At 56.0% G+C, this 19,151-nt stretch overlaps 1 protein-coding gene across 1 annotated transcript in view; it reads left to right on the forward strand.

The window, feature by feature from the left end:
* The first annotated feature begins 2,641 nt into the window (after positions 1-2,641).
* The window catches only part of LOC136503592 (cysteine-rich receptor-like protein kinase 10), a 31,086-nt gene continuing 14,576 nt past the window's right edge, over positions 2,642-19,151 (forward strand). The window contains exons 1-2 of the mRNA XM_066498617.1: positions 2,642-3,389; positions 5,586-5,601. Of these exons, the coding sequence (XP_066354714.1) occupies positions 2,642-3,389; positions 5,586-5,601 (764 nt within the window). The remainder of the gene's footprint in view (positions 3,390-5,585; positions 5,602-19,151) is intronic.

A 19,151-nucleotide genomic window follows, 5' to 3' on the forward strand; every position in this document is an offset into this window, starting at 1 on the left:
TTCACTCGATGATGAGTTCATCTACAAACATTTTCGAAAAATCAACAACACATGCATGATGTGGAATATACCTGTTTTAACACAATTTGATAGAGTAGAGACCATCGTATATTTCAGCTCAAAACAGCTCAGAGAACCAGCGTGTCAAGGAGAACTCGTTCATCCATCTATGCAGGCACCCGTTGCTTGCCACGGCGAGTCATCTCGACTGGCAGCGGCGACTTCTGGGCGCACAGAACGAGTGCGCGAGAGGGAGAGAGAACGCGAGCGCATTCCGGAGCGTGCCTAACCTTCCCGCGAAACTTGGTGCCTAACCTTCAATTTCAAACATGTTTTTTTAGATAGTAACTAGCAAATTTAGCAAATATGAGCGTCTGTATGTTGCAACGAGGTGTACAGTTTATTCCGTGCTGTTCGTACAAATGATGATGAGTTATCTATTTTTGTTTAATTTAGTTGTGTTTGATTCAATCTTAAGGAAAATAAATTTGAAAACCTATAATAGCTAATGCAATAAAAGATTGATCACATATGGAAGATTGACAGGAGATTGACACAACTTAAATAGACGTTATTGGCCCCGTTCGCTGGTCTGAAACTTGGCTGAAAAACACTATTCCGGCTGGTTTGTTGTGAGAGAAAAATACTGTTTGACTGGATGGATGAATAGTGCCACATGAGGGAAACCAGCCGGCTGACTGATCTCCTCCAGACCAGCGAACGAGCTCATTATGTGCAACTGATGTGAGTTTAACAACGGTGAAATGGACACAGAGAGGATTCAGAGGCAGAAGAAATTTTTGCAATCAGGGTGTTCCATACAATCTAAGCATAATATCATACAAACTCTTTATGTACTGCATATTATATATTTTGGATTTTAACTATTGTTATTGTTGATTGCTTGATTCTATCCTAGTACTGTATTTATATTCCTTAGTCCTTGTTTTAAATGAAGGGCGGGCCTGGTGCAAGCGGTAGAGTCTTACCGCCTGTGACCGGAACGTCCCGGATTCGAGTCGCGGTCTCCTCGCATTGCGAAGGCGTGGGTAAGGCTGGTCACTAACACCCTTCCCTAGACCCCGCACAGAGCGGAAGCTCTCTGCATTGGGTACGTCCTTTTAGGGTGTTCCACCGTCGATCATGCGCACCGTTGGGTGCATCGCGCGGCAACGTCTTGCCATCTGGGCGCCTAGGCTCGCCAATTGAGTCCTTATATATAAGGTTGTGTTTGATAAAGCTCCGGCTCTAGGAAATCCATAGATTTTTTTAGAGTTTGCGACCTGTACTTCTAGAAAATCCTAGATCTGTAATACAAACATGTTTACATAACTCATTTTGTTTATACTTTAGATTAAATAAAAATATTTGAACCACCTTAATTTAGTTTATAAACTATAGATCCAACATAAATCTCGAAGCTAGAGTTGTGACAAACAAACCCTAAACCTTAGATGTGTATATGTGTAATAACGTAGCCTCGTCGAGCTGTAGATGTAATCTGCCCACGTGGAGCTTAGATTGCGGTGATAATAAATGTAAAGAAGTAATAAAAAAACTAAATGTTGAAGCTTCAAGTTCAGTTAACTCTTCTACTGGCGACCGAGTCAGAGACTCAGAGGTATCCATTGTTCAGAGACCAAAAAAAACCGACGACACCACGGCGTCCCAACGGCTACCTACTTAACAACGACAGCACACAGACGTCAAGATGACCGGTGTAATCTCAAAAAGAGAGAGAGAGAAGATGACCGGGAACCGTTCTTTTCTTGTATCGTACATAGCTGAGTTTGAATACTATTCTCTCCTTGACTGAATTACGAGCTCTTCCGTTGGTTGAGCACGCAGACCCATCTTGCATGTGCCTGAACTTTGACAGGAACCAACACTGTCACCATTCGTAGTTCTGCATGGCCTCCCTGTTTTTTCCGGGTGACAATCGGATTAAAGAAGCGACAGTGACGGGAGCAGATTTGATAACAGACTGTTGGTTTGGCTGATAAGCCATGGCTGAAAGTACTGTTGGCTGATTTGTTGCGATAGAAAAATACTATTCGTTGGCTGAAAAAATATGACTTATAAGCCAAGCGAACAGGGCACAATGATCCAAGCTTGCTAAAAGCATACCGGCAACTGCAGAATATCCAAAGCAGCTCAGTACTAACCTACTACAAAACTTTTTTTACCACTCTTGCGAAACTTGCAAATGAATTCTATCCTCCTGAAGTTCCTGACGCAGAAGGGAAAGCTTTTCTTCTGAACCAAAAAAAAAACACCACTGAAATCTACAAGAAGCTGGCATGGCATTTGTCACACAACGGACTGCTACGAAACGGTCCTCCTTGTTGACACTCGCAACTTCTCCTAGCTGCTTTATTATGACAATTTGGTTTCCGCATCTGCACGCCAAGACACATGATGCCGGGTCCCTCCCGACATCGTGCAGGAATTGAACAGCTCAAAAACCTACCTGATCCACTACGATTCCTCATCAGCGGCGGCTGACGCCTGACGCCTGACGGTTCATAAAGAGAGCAACACAGCTCGGAGGAGGACCAACAGAGGGTGGCCAAGACCAGCAAGCAACGGGCGTCCCAGTCACAGCACAGGGCGGCTGAGAGCTGCCGGCCGGCTAGCGGCTATGGCCCCCCGCCTTCTCCTCCTCGCCGCCTTGGCCTTGGTATTCGTCACGGCAGCTGGGCAGGGCGCCAAGACGGTGCGGCCGTTTGCGCCTTCCTGCTCGACAAGCGGCAACTACACCGACGGCAGCCAGTACAAGAAGAACCTGGACCAGCTCCTGGCTGCGCTCCCGACGGCGGCCGGCGACAACGGGTGGTTCTACAACGGCACCGCCGGGACGGGGGCCGACCAGGTGTTCGGTCTCATCATGTGCTACGCCGACCGCAACGCGACGCAGTGCCTGGAGTGCCTCGCCGGCGCGCCCGCCGGGATCACCGCGCTGTGCCCGGGCAGCCGGAACGTGAGCGCGGCGTACGACGCGTGCGTGCTCCGCTACTCGGACACCGACTTCTTCTCCGTGGCCAGCCGCGACGAGGCGTTCTACGTCATGTGGCCCAGCACCGTCGACCAGGCAAGGCTCGAGAACGCGCGCTCCAGCCTGATGAACCGGCTCGCCAGGACGGTCCCCGTCTCGCTGCTGTTCGTCGCGAACGAGAGCGCGCCGCTCGCCGGCTCGTCGGACTCGGTGTACGGGCTCGCGCAGTGCACATGGGACCTGACGGCCATCGAATGCAGCTGGTGCCTCAACACGTATATCGCTCTGCTGCCGGGGAGGTTCCCGAACAACACCGGCGGCGCGCTCAAGGGGTACAGCTGCTACATCAGGTACAGTATCGGCGCCTTCGACATCACCCTGCCGCCGACGGAACGTCATATGACACCTTGAGTATTCGGACCCTTCTTAGTTAGACAGTTGGCATAAGTGTGATTGTCTATCTTATTGATCTCCTCCAAAGGTATTTGTTCCTCCAAAGGTTTCGATCCCGGGACTTGTGGGTTATGGGCCCACGCTTCCGCTGCGCAAACTAGAACGTATGATACTTCATCTTGCAAATTCTTTAACTTGGCTACCCCTTAAGAAAAATTAAAGTAGGGGACATAAAAAGGGTAGCTTGCACCTTCTTCCAGAAGGGCTAACTAGTATCAAGATGTTCTGAGATCCCAATGATATTCTCGTGTATGAGCAAGGACAAGAAATCTAAAATTCCTCGCGAGCAGAAAATCAACAGCATAGTAAAATAGCTGTAACTGTCATTCTGTTACTCCAATATAGGTACAGTTATATTGTTGGAAAGCTTATCAAATTCTCCACAACTTTCTTATAGAACACTTTTCCAAATTTTGCAGTTTAGGTAGTCGAAACCAGTGCACAACAGAAACTATTCCAGTCTTCAGACAGCATCGATGTATCATCTTGTGATTTTCATAACTCCATAACCAACATAGCTATCAAGGTGATTCTTATGGTCAGAGAAACATATTTAAGTATAATGTCGTCCTAAATTTTGTCATGGTTTTTGTAGTGCAAAGACAGAGATATAAACTGATAAAGATAGGTTGCTCCGAAGGCATGATAGAGAAAACAGGAGAGAACCAAAACCCGACTATTTATTTCATTAATCCTTATACCTTAGGCCTATAAATTAAATGAAATTGTGGGAACACCCAACAAGATCATTGCAATCATTACAAAGATTCAAAACAATCATAAGCAAAATGATAATTTAACAAAACAATAAAGGTGTGCAATTTAATCATTGACTCAACTTACGATACTATCGTCCTTATTGTACTAGGTGTAACAATCCTAAGACTCATCTTCAGATTACGCAAGAAGGTGGTGAGAAACAGTTCTAAAAGCATATTAAATCAAGGAGTGAAGATGAGAACAAAGACTTTAAAATAAGCACCAAGGTAGAGATGAATAACAAGCGTAGAGTTATAGTAGAGAAGAAAATATCAAGGTTCATAGAGCAAGGGTTTTTGTAGCAACTTCTAAACCTTAAAACGACCAGTTTATACTAGGCTTGTGTCCTATAGTCAACATTGCTCTAATACCACTTTGTAGCATCCGATTTTAAGGACAAAACCAGATACACACCATATGTGAGCTCAGAAAGTCAAATATCATATATAGCTATAAATAAAGGTAATATCAATAGATAATGCTTAATATATAGCATACTTAGTATAAAGGATATAACCTTAGACAGCAAACAGTGGAAAGACAACTCCGATCTTCGGGTGAAGACTCCAATTCCACAGGGACAACTGACTGGTTGATCACAAGCCTAATGTCGGGTACCTTAGTATGGGGTACCCCAAGCAAAACATCAAATAGGGTCGCTAAAGTCCCATCTAAAAAAAATAATAAGAAAAGCTAGAAGGTAAGTCGTGGGCCCCTCACCCGCCACGACCGAGCCCACTGGGTCCTCTCCCTCCTCGCCTCGAGCCTCGAGCAGGAGGCCTCGGCATCCTGACGTGAACTCCGCTTCGTGCGAGGCTCCCCAGGGAAGGCCTCGGCAGGGAACGCCGTCTCCACCTTGCCCGAGGCTCTCCACGGAAGGACTCGGTAGGAGGCGCGTTCTCCGTATCGCGCGAGGCCTCGGCAAGGAGCCTGATCTCCGTCTCACGCAAGGCCTCATTCTCCGTGTCGCTCGAGGCCGGCTCGTCCGCGGTCCGTCGCCCCCCGTCTCGGCCGACCCTCCCGACAACGTGTCATGTCTCATTAATGCTTCAACCACTCCTGCAATCTCAGCCGGACGGTGGCTCCACGCCACAGAACGGCCGACGCGACCCGAGGTCGCATCAGCGCCATGTCGGCCGGGACAGGGCACAGCGGGGATTACCGGCTACTGTGTCCCACCACTGTGTCCACGATCAGCGCCATACCGGCTAGGACAGGGTATGACGGGGATTACCAGCCACTGTGTCCTAACGCTGTACCCATGATCGGCCGCCCGCCCAAGGCCTTGGCACTGTACACCAGGGGCTCGGCACTGTACACCGGGGCCTCGGCGATCTTGGGGTTCATGCCTGCCAAGACCCCCCCACCGCAGTACAAGCCTCGGCACCAACCAAGTCTCGGCCTCGCGCACAGTCCGTCCACAGTGGCTTGCACATTCGCCGCCGCGTCCACTCCGAGGCATTCCCGGGGCTCCCACGACGCACAGGATCTGATGGGACGACCACGCCGCCCTAGTACCCTAAGGATGGACCACTCCGACGACCACGCCGCCACAGGAACAGGCCACAGGGCTCGGACATGCCGCCCCTGTTGGCACGACGCCGCATAGTTAACACATGTACTGTCCTTGTCTTCCCTTCAACTATAAAAGGCGAGGACTTGGGCCATTTAGAAAAGAGGAAGGAGGAGGACACCTTGTAACACACAGACACGCACACATTCCAGCCGCTTGAGAGCAACGTCTCAGACAGCCCACACGACACCCCGCTGAGACCTGGGACTAGTTCCCTCTCTCCCTTAGCTTGTAACCCCCTACGAGCACTTTGGTGCAAGGAATACGAGTTTGATCTCTCAGACTGGACGTAGGGCGCCGATTGCCTGAACCAGAATAAATCTTGTGTCTCTTTACATCACCATCCGGAATCGGGAGAACGCAGAACAAATTCACTGGTCGGTCGTGGACCCCTCGGTCTGAAACACCGACAGTTGGCGCGCCAGGTAGGGGCCTCTGCGTGTCAGTTTTGTCATCCCAGCTGGTTCCGAATGGCAGACCCCGTACGACCATTGCGTCTCGGCACCGTGGTTTGGTTCGGGAGCCTAGAGTTCATGTCTCTAGGGCATGAGTACGACATGGTACTCCTTGCTCCTCGGGCCCCACCGTCCGATGATGAAGTTATGCACCGGTAGCCCAGGCGCAGGCGGCGCCCGGGCGGCCGCTCTCATCGCGCTCGCCAGGCACGACGCGAGCAAGGCCACCCCGATGCTACGCGAACTCGGGGCGGCATGCCACTCCCCGCCGATATCCTACGACCAGCTGTTGGTATGGGGTCCCTGGCTGGGGACCTGTCTGGCCTGAGCTTGGACAAAGGAAAATCGCCGGTGGCTCATGGCGATGCCCAGTCGTCAAGCTCCGCTCCACCACTCCCTAAAGAACCGACCTCAGCGGAGCAGAATTTGGCGACGGCACCATCCCCATACCCCTTTGGGTTGAGAAATGCCGCCGCTTCTTACGCCTACGCATACGCTGCCGCTCACGAGGATCCCTCAGAGCACTGCCAGCGCTTCGGTCTCGACCTAAGCACCCACGCCGACTCCTCGGATGAGGACGAGGCGTGGCCCGGGGTGGATTTCTCCGGGCTCCATGACTCTAGGGCTTTGCGCCAGTTCTTGGCCGCAAGCGACTACTGCTTTGGTTACTCCGACTCCGACGACGAAGGCACTTATGATCCCACTCGCGAGTGTTTCCACGTCGGGCTCGGGATGCCGAGGGCAGGCGAAGAGGATGAGGCGGCAGGTAGCCGCTCCCCACTTCGCCTAGGGGCGGGCGCCGCCACGCCCCCACGCATTGCCCTACCGGCCGCATGAAATGAGAACGTCGCTCTTGCACGACCTCAGCGCCCAGACCTAGAGCAGCTCCGTGAGCTCCAGGCCAAGGTCGAACAAGACTAACTCCTTCTGCAGCAGCTTCAAGACTCTCTCGAACAAGAACAGCGAGGCCGCGGTGAAGGCGAGGGAGCCCGGCGGAGGGCCCGCGATGTGCATCACCGCATCCACGACGACGAAGGGAGTGAGCAACCCCCAGTCTTCAATCGCGCTAGCTAGAACATCATGGCTACGGCAATGCTGGTCCACACAATGCCCGAACCTTCTACCACGGAGGGGCGACAGGTCCGCGGCGAGCTCCGCGATCTCCTAGAGACCGCTGTGGTTCAGCAGGCCAAGAGTTCCGCCTCCCGATGGTACGGGACGCCTCAAACCTACCCATGGCACCGCCTCGGTAGGAGAGGGAAGCCTCGGCTCGTCCCGAGCCCGATCGAGCACCAATAGCCCACAGGGTCCCTATGCTTCTGGACCGCCTCGGCAATCAACGCGAGGTGCAGGGAGACCATGAGGTGGTCAGCAGGCGACGATGCCACGACAACAAGGGGCCCGATCAGGGCTACCACCCACACCGAGGCGGTCGCTACGATAGCGGGGAGGACCGCAGTCCTTCCCCTGAACCGCTAGGCCCTTGGGTCTTCAGCAGGGCCATCTGCACTGCTCTTTTTCCCACCCAATTCCAACAGCCGGCCAATCTCGCGAGGTACAGCGGCGAGACCAACCTGGAGCTCTGGCTTGCCGATTACCGCCTAGCCTGCCAGCTGGGTGGCGCGGACGATGACCTGCTCATCATCCGCAATCTCCCCTTGCTCCTGTCGGACTCGGCGCGAGCCTGGCTCGAGCACCTTCCTCGCAAATCCACGACTGGCGCGACTTGGTTAGGATCTTCGTCGGGAACTTCCAGGGCACATACGTGCGCCCTAGGAACTCCTGGGACCTCAAGAACTATCGCCAAAAGTTGGACGAGTCTCTCCGAGACTTCATCCGGCGCTTCTCCAAACAGTGCACCGAGTTGCCTAGCGTCGGTGATTCAGAGATCGTCCAAGCTTTCCTCTCCGACACCACTTGTCGGGACTTGGTCCAAGAGTTAGGTCAGAATGTGCCGCGCTTCTCGACATCGCCACCAGCTTCGCCTCGGGTGAAGAGGCTATCGGAGCCATCTTCCCCGACACCGACACCAAGGGTAAGCGGAGGGACGAGGCCCCCGAGGCCTCATCCTCCCACCTCCCTAAGAGAAAGAAAAAGGGGCGCCTGGGGAAGCAGGAGGTCCTGGAGGCTAATCTAATCATAGCCGCGGAATGCAAGAACCCCCGAGGCTTCAAAGGCCCCAGGCCCTTCGACGACATGCTCAAGAAACCCTACCCTTACCACCAGGGCCCGGTCAAGCACGCTCTCGAGGATTGCACCATGCTGCAGCGTTACTACACCATGCTCGGGCTCCCCGACGACGACACCAAGCAGAAGGGCACCGGTGGCCAGGACAAAGACAAGGACGACGGGTTCCCCGAGGTACGCAATGCCTTCATGATCTTCGGTGGGCCCTTGGCCTGCCTTATAGTGCGGCAGCGCAAGAGGGAACATCGAGAAGTCTTCTCGGTCAAGGTGGCCACCCCCCAGTACCTCGACTGGTTTCGAGAGGCGATCACCTTCGATCGAGATGACCACCCTAACCATATTCCGAATCCCGGGCAGTACCCACTGGTCGTCGACCCGATCATTGGCCACACCTGACTCTCCAAAGTATTGATGGACGGAGGCAGCGGCCTCAACATCCTCTACGCCAACACCCTAGAGATCTTGGAGATCGACCGGTCGATACTCCGAGGTGACGTCGCACCCTTCCACGGCATCGTGCCAGGGAAGCGCACGCAACGCCTCGGGCGCATCGACCTTCCTGTCTGCTTCGGCACCCCCTCCAACTACCGCAAGGAAGTCCTCACCTTCGAGGTCGTCGGGTTCAGGGGAGCCTACCACGCATTCTGGGGTGGCCGTGCTACGCCAAGTTCATGGCAGTGCCCAACTATACCTACCTCAAGCTCAAGATGCCAGGCCCTAGTGGCGTCATCATGATCGAGTCGACGTACGAACATGCATACGACTGCGACGTCGAGTGCATCGAGTACGCCGAGGCTCTTGCGGAGGCCGAGACCCTCATCGCCCACCTCGACCAACTCAGTGGTGAGGTGCCTGACTCCAAGTGTCGTGCGGGGGCGTTCGAGCCCGCTAAAACCATCAAACTCATCCCGGTCGACCCCGCCTGCCCCGACGACCGAGCGTTGAGGATCAGCGCCACCCTCGACATCAAATAGGAAGCCGTGCTCGTCGACTTTCTCCGTGCAAACGCCGACATATTCGCATGGAGTCCCTTGGACATGCCGGGCATACCAAGGGAGGTCACCGAGCATGCCCTAGACATTCAGGCTGGATCTAGACCGGCAAGGCAACGCCTGCACCGCTTCGACAAGGAAAAGCGTAGGGCCATCGGTAAGGAGATACAGAAACTCTTGGCGGCCAGGTTCATCAAAGAAGTGTCCCACCCAGAGTGGTTGGCTAACCCCATGTTAGTCAAGAAGAAAAATGGGAAATGGAGGATGTGCGTAGACTACACCGGTTTGAACAAAGCCTGTCCAAAGGTCCCTTTCCCATTACCTCGAATCGATCAAATCGTTGATTCCACCGCAGGGTGCAAGACCTTGTCTTTCCTCAATGCATATTCTAGTTACCATCAGATCAAGATGAAAGAGTCCGACCAACTCGTGACTTCTTTCATCACACCCTTTGGCATGTACTACTACGTGACGATGCCCTTCGGCCTCAGAAACACAGGTGCCACGTACCAACGATGCATGACCCAGGTCTTTGGCGACAACATTGGGCGGACCGTCGAGGCCTACGTGGACGACATCATGGTCAAGACCAGAAAAGCCGAGGGTCTCGTCGATGACTTAAGAATAACCTTCAAATGCCTTAGAGAAAAGGGCATCAAGCTCAATCCCGAGAAGTGTGTGTTCGGGGTCCCCCGAGGCATGCTCTTGGGATTCATAGTCTCAGAATGCGGCATCGAAGACAACCCAGAGAAGGTCTCAGCCATAACCAGCATGGGACCAATCAGAGATCTCAAGGGAGTGCAAAGGGTCATGGGATGCCTTGCGGCCCTGAGTCGCTTCATCTCACGCCTCGGTGAAAAAGGCTTGCCTCTGTACCGACTCTTGAGAAAGTCCGAGCGTTTTTCTTGGACCCTCGAGGCCGAGGAAGCCCTCAATAGACTCAAGAGGTTGCTCACCAATCCTCCCGTCCTAATACCCCCAACCATGAATGAGGCCCTCTTACTCTACGTCGCCACAATGACCCAAGTGGTCAGCGCCGCTGTAGTGGTAGAGAGGCAGGAAGAAGGGCATACTCTACCCACCCAACAACCTATTTATTTCATTAGCGAGGTGCTCTCCGAGACCAAAGCACGCTACCCCCACATCCAAAGGCTGGTCTACGCCGTGGTCCTGGCCCGGCGCAAACTGCGCCACTACTTCGAGTCGCACCCAATGACTGTGGTATCATCCTTCCCCCTAGGTGAGATAGTTCATAACCGGGAGGCCTCGGGCAGGATAGCCAAGTGGGCTATCGAGCTTATGGGGGAAACCTTGACCTTTGTGCCTCGAAAAGCGATCAAGTCTCAGGTCTTGGCCGATTTTGTGGCTGAATGGACAGATACCCAACTGCCACCTGCTCAAATTCAGATGGAGTGCTGGACCCTGTACTTCGACGGATCCCTGATGAAGACCGGGGCAGGCGTGGGCTTGCTCTTCATTTTGCCCCTTAGAGTACACATGCGCTACCTGGTGTGGCTCCACTTCACCGCCTCTAACAATGTGGCCGAATACGAGGCCCTCATCAGCGGCTTACAAGTCGCCATCGAACTTGGGGCGCGGCGCCTCGATGTCCGAGGTGACTCACGGCTCGTTATAGATCAAGTGATGAAGGAGTCAAACTGCCTCGACCCCAAAATGGAGGCTTACTACAAGCTAGTATGACGCCTAGAAGACAGGTTCAACGGTCTCGAACTAAATCACATCGCACAAAAGTACAACAAAGCCGCCAATGAGCTGGCAAAGATGGCCTCGGCACGGGCCCCGGTCCCTCCAAACGTCTTTGCCAGAGACCTCCACAAACCATCCATTGGCCACACCTCGGCAACAGAGGAGGGTCCACTTGTGGAACCCACGATGAAGCTCGACACTCCCTCTACTGCCGAGACCCCCTCGACTGAGCCCGAGGTCATGGAAGTCAACGCCGAGCCTCCGCAGACTGATCAGAACGGGGATTGGCGAGTCCCGTTCCTCGATTAGCTTGATTGAGGGGAGCTCCATGACAACAGAACCAAGGCGCGGCGGCTTGCGCACTGAGCCAAGACCTATGCCCTCTACAATGACGAATTGTACAGACAAAGTCCCTTAGGTGTCCTCCAACGGTGTATCAGTACCGAGGCGGGCCAAGCCCTACTTTGGGATTTACACGTAGGCGCTTGCGGGCACCATGCGGCGCCTCGGACGCTCATAGGGAACGCTTTCCGCCAAGGATTCTACTGGCTAATGGCGATCGCCGACGCTACCAAGCTAGTATGCTCCTGCGAGGGATGCCAGTACTACGCCCAGTAGACACATCTCCCGGCCCTGGCCCTGCAAACCATCCCCATCACATGGCCGTTCGCCGTGTGGGGGCTCGACATGGTCGGGCCTCTACAAAAGGCCCTCGAGGGCTACACCCATCTACTGGTATCAATCGACAAGTTCTCCAAATGGATCGAGGCTCGTCCAATCAATCGAATCAAATCCGAGCAGGCGGTGCTGTTCTTCACTGACATTATCTACAGGTTTGGGGTCCCCGACACCATCATCACCGACAATGGGACGCAGTTCACCGGCAAAAAGTTCCTGATGTTTTGTGACGACCACCACATTCGAGTGGCCTAGTCGGCTGTAGGACACCCAAGGACCAATGGCCAAGTGGAGCGTGCCAACGGCATGATCCTACAAGGCCTCAAGCCAAGGATTCACAACCGGTTGAAAAAGTTTGGCAAGAAATGGCTCGCTGAACTCCCATCGGTCATCTGGAGCCTGGGGAACACTCCAAGCCGAGCCACGGGATTCACGCCTTTCTTCCTAGTCTATGGGGCCAAGGCCATCCTACCCACCGACCTGGAATATGGTTCCTCGAGGCTGCAAGCCTATAACGAACAAAATAACCGCACCACCCGAGAGGACACCCTTGATCAACTGGAGGAAGCCCGAGATGTCGTGCTACTACACTCGGCCAAATACCAGCAGAGCCTGTAGCGCTATCAGGCTCGACACGTCCGAGGCCGAGACTTGAAGGTAGGCGACCTGGTGTTGAGGCTAGCACAGAGCAACAAAGGTCGCCACAAGCTGACCCCACCATGGGAAGGACCGTACATCATCGCCCAAGTACTAAAGCCCGGGACCTACAAGCTGGCCAACGAGAAGGGCAAAATCTTCATCAACGCTTGGAACATAGAACAGCTACGTCGCTTTTATCCCTAAATTTCCAAGCATTGTATATGTCGTTTCCTGAAATACAATTAAAAAGCGTTCTTTAGTTGGTCTTATTTTTCGAGAAACCCCCCGAGCCCATCGTAGGTCTCGGCAATACAATCAACACGACAAGGGAGACTCGGCTCTGCCTTGGCAGAACCAAGCCTCCCTCGGGGGCTAGATGGGGGACTCCCCCTAAGTCCCACGCACCATTCTTTAGTTGTTTTTCACAAAAATTCCTACACCAAGACTCTAGTAGGCTCTGACGAATCATTTGTAAAGACTCCTCGGACCAAGGTCTGTTTCCTAAGCAAGAGGCCGGTAGAGTCGCGAGACGACCTACGCCCCCGGGCAACGGCACTCCCTCACTACCTCTCGCTCAAGGGACGGCTTAGGCCCCAAAGGGGTATTTTGCAAATGAAATTTGATCAGAAGCAACAAGAGGACAAAGGCTCGGAAGCATAAGAAAAACAACTAAGAAACACAAATACTTCAGAAACAAGGGCCTCGACGGCCACAAATGTTATGATACAAAAATAACCCCTATTCTATCTTTACATAGCCCCCAGGGCCCAGATTAAGACTCGGGGCCTTCAACACCGGCAGATGGTAGGGAAGGAACCACCTCCTCTTTGAAGAGCGTCGCCAGCGCCGTGCCAGGGCCCTCCGCCGCCTCCATCAGCTTCGCGACCGCCGCGTTGGCCTCCTCATCATCATCAGGCAGAACATAGCCATCACTGATGGCCGGGAGGTCGACGCCAAGGTAGTGAGAGGAGATGACGGCCATCGCCCGCTTCACACCTGTGTGCAGCGCCCCTTGGAGTCGCTCGCGCACCTGGCTGCTCAGCGTAATCAAGCGACTCCCAAGGGAGCTACCTGACTGAACTCCCTCGACTTCCAAGGCCTCGCAGGCAGAAAGGGCGGCACATTTCAGTGCCTCGTGCTCCTTGATCTCGTTGTCGAGCACTGTCTGCACCACGCTGGAAGCCTCGACGGCCTGAGCGAACTTCGCCTCTGACTCTACACCGTGGAGAATGGAATGAGGTCGAGCCAGAGAAAAAACAACCCAAGCTAGGGATGGAAGCCCACGGGACTCACCCTTGGCCTTCTGCTCCCAGCGTCGGGTCTCGGCTGCCGCCCTGGAAACTTCACCCCCCAGCTCTGCGTCATACAAAGAAGTTAGGGAGCGAACATAAGGAGAAGGAAACGAAACATGGGGACTGGAACTCACCCTCGACCGTCCCCCTCAAAACCACAGCCTCGATTTGCGAGGCCTCAACCGAAGCAAGGGCCTCGTTCAAAGCGCCCTTGGTCAGCCGGTGCGCACTCTGCTCTTCCCCCAGCTGCCCGGCGAGGGCCTTGCCCGAGGCCGTCGCTTCTTCAGCCCGGGATCTGAAGGCATCCCGATCGCTGACGGCGCGGGTAAGCTCCTCCTCCAGCTCCTTGATCCATGCCACCAAGGGGGCGAGCTATGTCTAGGCTGTGGCCGCCTCGACCTTTGCGTCGGCACAGCGAAGGCGGAGGTCCTCCACCTCCGCGCTTCGTGCCGATAGAAGCTCGTTAGCATCGGCAAGAAGGCCCCTCTACCACTGAAGCTGGTCCCAGACTCCCCTCTCCCACCGGAGGAAGACCGACTTCCCGAGGGACCGGGTCTCGAGCTCCTGAGGAGGCAGAGCAGAGGTCATCGATTGTGACAAAACCGAGAAAAGAACAACGTCACGTGAGAAAGGAAAACACGAACCTGGGCGACTCTAGGCAGTTCGTCGGCCACCACGGACAACGCCGTCCATAGCAACCGCTCCGCCAGCTCGCGGTACTGCTCGAAGGTACTCCAGCACCCGCCCTCGGCCGTGTCCTCGAGGGCGAATAGAGGCTCCCCCTCAGGGTCGTCCTGGCTCCGCCACAGTACCCGCGGGTGATCCCACCCGCGGGGCTCGGGTCGCACCCGCACGAGGGCCAAGCTTCCCTCGCCCAAGAGTAGCACTGGCTGCTCCACAGCGTTGGTCTCCTCGGCGTCGACCACCTCCCACGCTCGGGAAGTATCGTCGGAGGAGATCGGATAGACCTCCGTCTCCCAGGCGCTCTCCCGCAACAACGGCGGGCCCTGAGCCAAGGGCACGGCCGAGGCCTCCACCGCCTGCATCTCCGCCTCCTGCACAGATGGCCTCGCCGCCATCACGACAGCCGTGGTGACCTCGGGGGCTCCGACCTCTGTGATCACGGCCTCGGCAGTCTCGAGGGCTCCGGCCTCCGCCATTATGGCCTCGGCAGACGCAGAAACGCCGACCGTGGACACTATGGTCTCGGCGATCGTAGGCGCCGGGGCCTCCATCGCCTCAGCCTCGGAGGCCCCGGGAGCCTCGGCAACAAAGGGCACGACGGCCTCACCCGACCGTGTAGGGGCCGCCTCGGCAACCCCTCCTTGGGCGGCCGGTTCCTTTGGGTCGACCCTCGCCGACGTCGTGCCACGTTGGATGGCGGCTTGTGCCTCCGCCACCCAGTGGGCGGAGGAGCCGGGGCTCGCCTTAAGCACCTTGAGGGGCGCCAAGGGGAGGTCGTCCGCAAGCCGCTTCCGACTAAAGAAAATTAACCTACAGGGTCAGCGTGAGACCAAAAAAGCGAACGGAAGACACTATGACCCTACCAAAAATACACTTACTTAGAACGGGGCGGCCCCCGCTTTGCCGCAGCAAACCTCATCCGCAACGGCGGAGGCGGTGGCAGTGGTGTCGCATCCATAACCATCGGCGCCGGTCGGTCCTCAGCGGACCCCGGCGCCCCTTCGGTCCTCTACGGGGGCGGTGGCGTTGCCTCCACCGCCACCTGCTCTGCCACGGCCGCCGAGCCTACCGGGCTGACGGCGCGTTTGCCTAACGCCCGTGCCTTGGGCGTATCGGCCTCGGCCCCGGAGCGGGCAACCGCCAGCCCTGGGTCCGCTTCTCCTCCCCTTCCCAGGGGTGCCGGGCTGCTTGCCGATGCCCCAGGCGCCACCTCCACGACATCAGGAAGGTGGTCCAGGGGACCTCGCCCTCCCTCGCCCTTGTCGTTCCCGTCCGAGGCCTCCATCGACAACGACGTCGACGGGGATTCCTCCAACGGGAGACCATCCTTCCATTGCTGACGGCGGCGCTTATCCAATGCCTCGCGCGCAAGGATGTGCTTCGTACGCTTCGCCGCCTTAGCGTCCTTTCGTTTCTTCTGCGCGTCGGTGTGAGCGCAGTTGATCGCCCGCTGCCCCACGTCCTCGGGAACGGGCAGCGGGGAGGAGCGCACGTCCCTCATCCCCTGAAGGAACGACAAACGTGCATGAGGAAACAAGGGATAAAGGGAGATTGAGGAGGCTTAGAGGCCGCAGCAGTACTCGACTTACCAGCAAAAGGAACCCCCACGACGGTCGCATCACGAAGGGGGTCAGGTTGCCGCCCCTCAACTTCGCATCTACCGTCTCCCCCACCCGATGGTGAATTTCCTCATCGGAGAGGGCGGAGGAAGACATCCGGGTGCCTTCAATGGGCTCACCCGGCCTCATCTCGAACAGCCACCGCCACCGAGCCATCAGCGGCAGCACCCTTCGGCGGTGGAAGGCGGCCACGACCACAGCGACCATGAGGCCATGGCTCTGCAGCGTCGCCAGCCCCTCCAGGAGCGGCTCCAGCTTGGGCTGGTCGACCTTCGGGACGCCCCACTTCCATTTCTTCGGGCAACTCCCCACAATCCGCCCAGTATAAGGGGGAAGTCCTCTGTCGTCGTTGCGGAGGTAAAACCAACTCGTGTACCACCGGCGATTGGAGGACGCGAGTTGGGCCGGGATGTAGAGGTGCAGGCGATCCTGACGCACTTGGAGAGTGTAGCCTCCGGCCCTCGACGCCTTCCTCTTACCCGACATACCCGTCGACTTGGTAGTATGCCCCGCCCGGAACAGGTGGAGCCACAAATCCCAATGGGGAGCGATCCCCAAATACCCCTCGTAGACGGCAACAAAGATAGCCGCCTAAGCGATGGAGTTGGGATTAAAATTGTGGAGCTCCACGCCGTAGTAGTGCGGGAGCGCCCGCATGAACCGGTCCACCGGGACGCCGAGGCCGTGCTCATGGAAGGAGACGAAGCTCACGACGTAGCCGTCGCGGGGCCTCGGCTCCGGCTCACCGTACGGAGTAATCCACTCCGGCCTACTAGGGTCTGTCACCGGGCAGAGGAGTCCATCATCGACAAGCGACTAGAGCATCTCCTCGGTGACATCCGACGGATCCCAAGGGTCCGCCTCGACAATGACAACATTGCCGACCATGGGTGCGATGGAGGAATCGGGCGTGGTGGTGAGTTTTTCTCTCTCCCTCCCATGCTCTCGCTCTTTCCTCACTTTCTCCCAAGGCTCGCTCTTCTCTCCTCTTCTTCCCGGCACCCGCTGCTCTGGCGACGGCTCGATGGAGGCGGTGCTAATGCAGGCAAGGTAAGACGAGGAGGGGCGAGAGTCCTCGGGTATTTATGCAGGGAGGAGGTGAAATGAACGGGCGATGAAATCGGGGAGGTTTTCCCCCGTCCGGCGCGGTTAACCACGAGCCGATTTCGGCGGCCCACGCGCCCACGTCTCCCGCATTAAATGCGAGGACAGTTACGTCCCATCCATCACGTCACGCTCAGCCACTACAGCAGCAGGCATCGTTTCGCCTCCCCCTAAAACCGCCTCAAAAGGCGCGCCACCCGTTGTCGAGCCAATAGGGAAGATTTTCCCCGCGACCTGTTCCTTTCATAGGAAGGAACCGGGCTCTAAGCCTATTACGATCCAGGGGTTCGAAGGCTGGACCCCAAAGGGTTTCGACAGCCGCCCTAGGATAACAGAGTCAGGGGCGACTGCAGGCGAGCCTATACAAGGCTGAGGCCCAAGCAAGCGAAACGCTTGGGACGCCCAAAGTCGTGTCCGAGACCGACAGGAAAGTATCCGAATGGGATCCCACTGTAGGGAGGCATCGAGCCACCAAGGCCCAACGAACGGCCTCGGCACCCACTAGAGAAATCCTCTGGTACTCTTGGAGTGTGTCTCTGGACCGCTAGCCGTCCCCTAACGAACGGGGTTTGGGCCTCCACTCGGACTACCCGATAATAGCTCACTGGAAGTGCCACCGCTCGTGCCCATCGAGGGTAGTGAGGCACATTCCACCCCTCCTTCGGAGCGAAAAGGAAGCGCGAGGGTCGCATAAAAAGTTAGGGGAACTCCTGACGGCCTTCTCGCCCTACGCAGAGGCTAGGGAGCTCCTCCTACAAATATGCCGAGACCCCATGACCCGGGCTCACGCCTAAAGGGGCCTCGGCAAACAAACCCTCACACGCGAGGGGCGTATAAAAGTCAGGAGAACTCCCGACGGCCCTCTCACGCAGAGGCTAGGGGCTCTTCCTGCAACCTTGCTAAGACCAGAATGGGCTCGGCAAACTAACCCTCCGTTCGAACGAAAAGGACATGTGAAGATCAGATGAAAGGGCCAGAATACCCAAGACAAAGACAAACAGTCCAAAACCACGCTAGAGGTTTCGCTACAAACACGATAAAAGGGCACCGAGCCCGTTACAGTCCATGGGTTCGAAGGCTGGGCCTCCAAAAGGTTTCGACAGCCGCCCCAGGGCAATAGAGTCAGGGACGACATCGGGGCGAGCCTACGAATGGCCCAGGCCTGAGCGAACAGTCGCTCGGGGCATCCTAAGTCATATCCGAGACCGACGGGGAAGTATCCGAATGGGATCCCACCGTAGGGAGGCACCGAGCCACCGAGGCCCGCGAACGGCCTTGGCACCCACTAGAGAAACCCCCTGGTACTCTTGGAGTGCGTCTCTAGACCACTAGCCGTCCCCCAGCGAACGGGACTCGGGCCTCCACTCGGACTACCCGCTAACAGCTCACCGGAAGTGTCCACGCTCGTGCCCATCGAGGGTAGCCTGGCACATTCCACCCCTCCTTCCGAGCGAAAGGAAGCGTGAGGATCATGCCCAAAGTCAGGGGACCCCTGACGAACCTCTCGCTTCGTGCAGAGGTAGGAGGGCTTCTTCCTGCAGCCTCGCCGGGACCCCCGCAACCCGAACTTGCACTTGGGGGCTCGGCAAATGCAATAAGAACTACTCGTTCAGACGCAAAAATGAAGAAAGCCCCTAGAGGAGTAATTCCACTCCTCTGGGGGCTCGAGGGCTACACCCGGTGGGTGCGCTCGCGCGCACCCACCGGAACCTCAAAAAACAAACCCCAATTCCTACGGGGCTGGTATAAACCAAGCCTTGGCGAACCCTCAGGGGGAGTGCACGCACTCCCCCCCGAGGCTCGGGGGCTACTGTCGGGTACCTTAGTATGGGGTACCCCAAGCAAAACATCAAATAGGGTCGCTAAAGTCCCATCTAAAAAAAATAATAAGAAAAGCTAGAAGGTAAGTCATGGGCCCCTCACCCGCCACGACTGAGCCCACTGGGTCCTCTCCCTCCTCGCCTCGAGCCTCGAGCAGGAGGCCTCAGCATCCTAACGCGAACTCTGCTTCGTG

The sequence above is a fragment of the Miscanthus floridulus genome, chromosome 14 (genome assembly GCF_019320115.1).
Source record: "Miscanthus floridulus cultivar M001 chromosome 14, ASM1932011v1, whole genome shotgun sequence".
Taxonomy (NCBI): Eukaryota; Viridiplantae; Streptophyta; class Magnoliopsida; order Poales; family Poaceae; genus Miscanthus; species Miscanthus floridulus.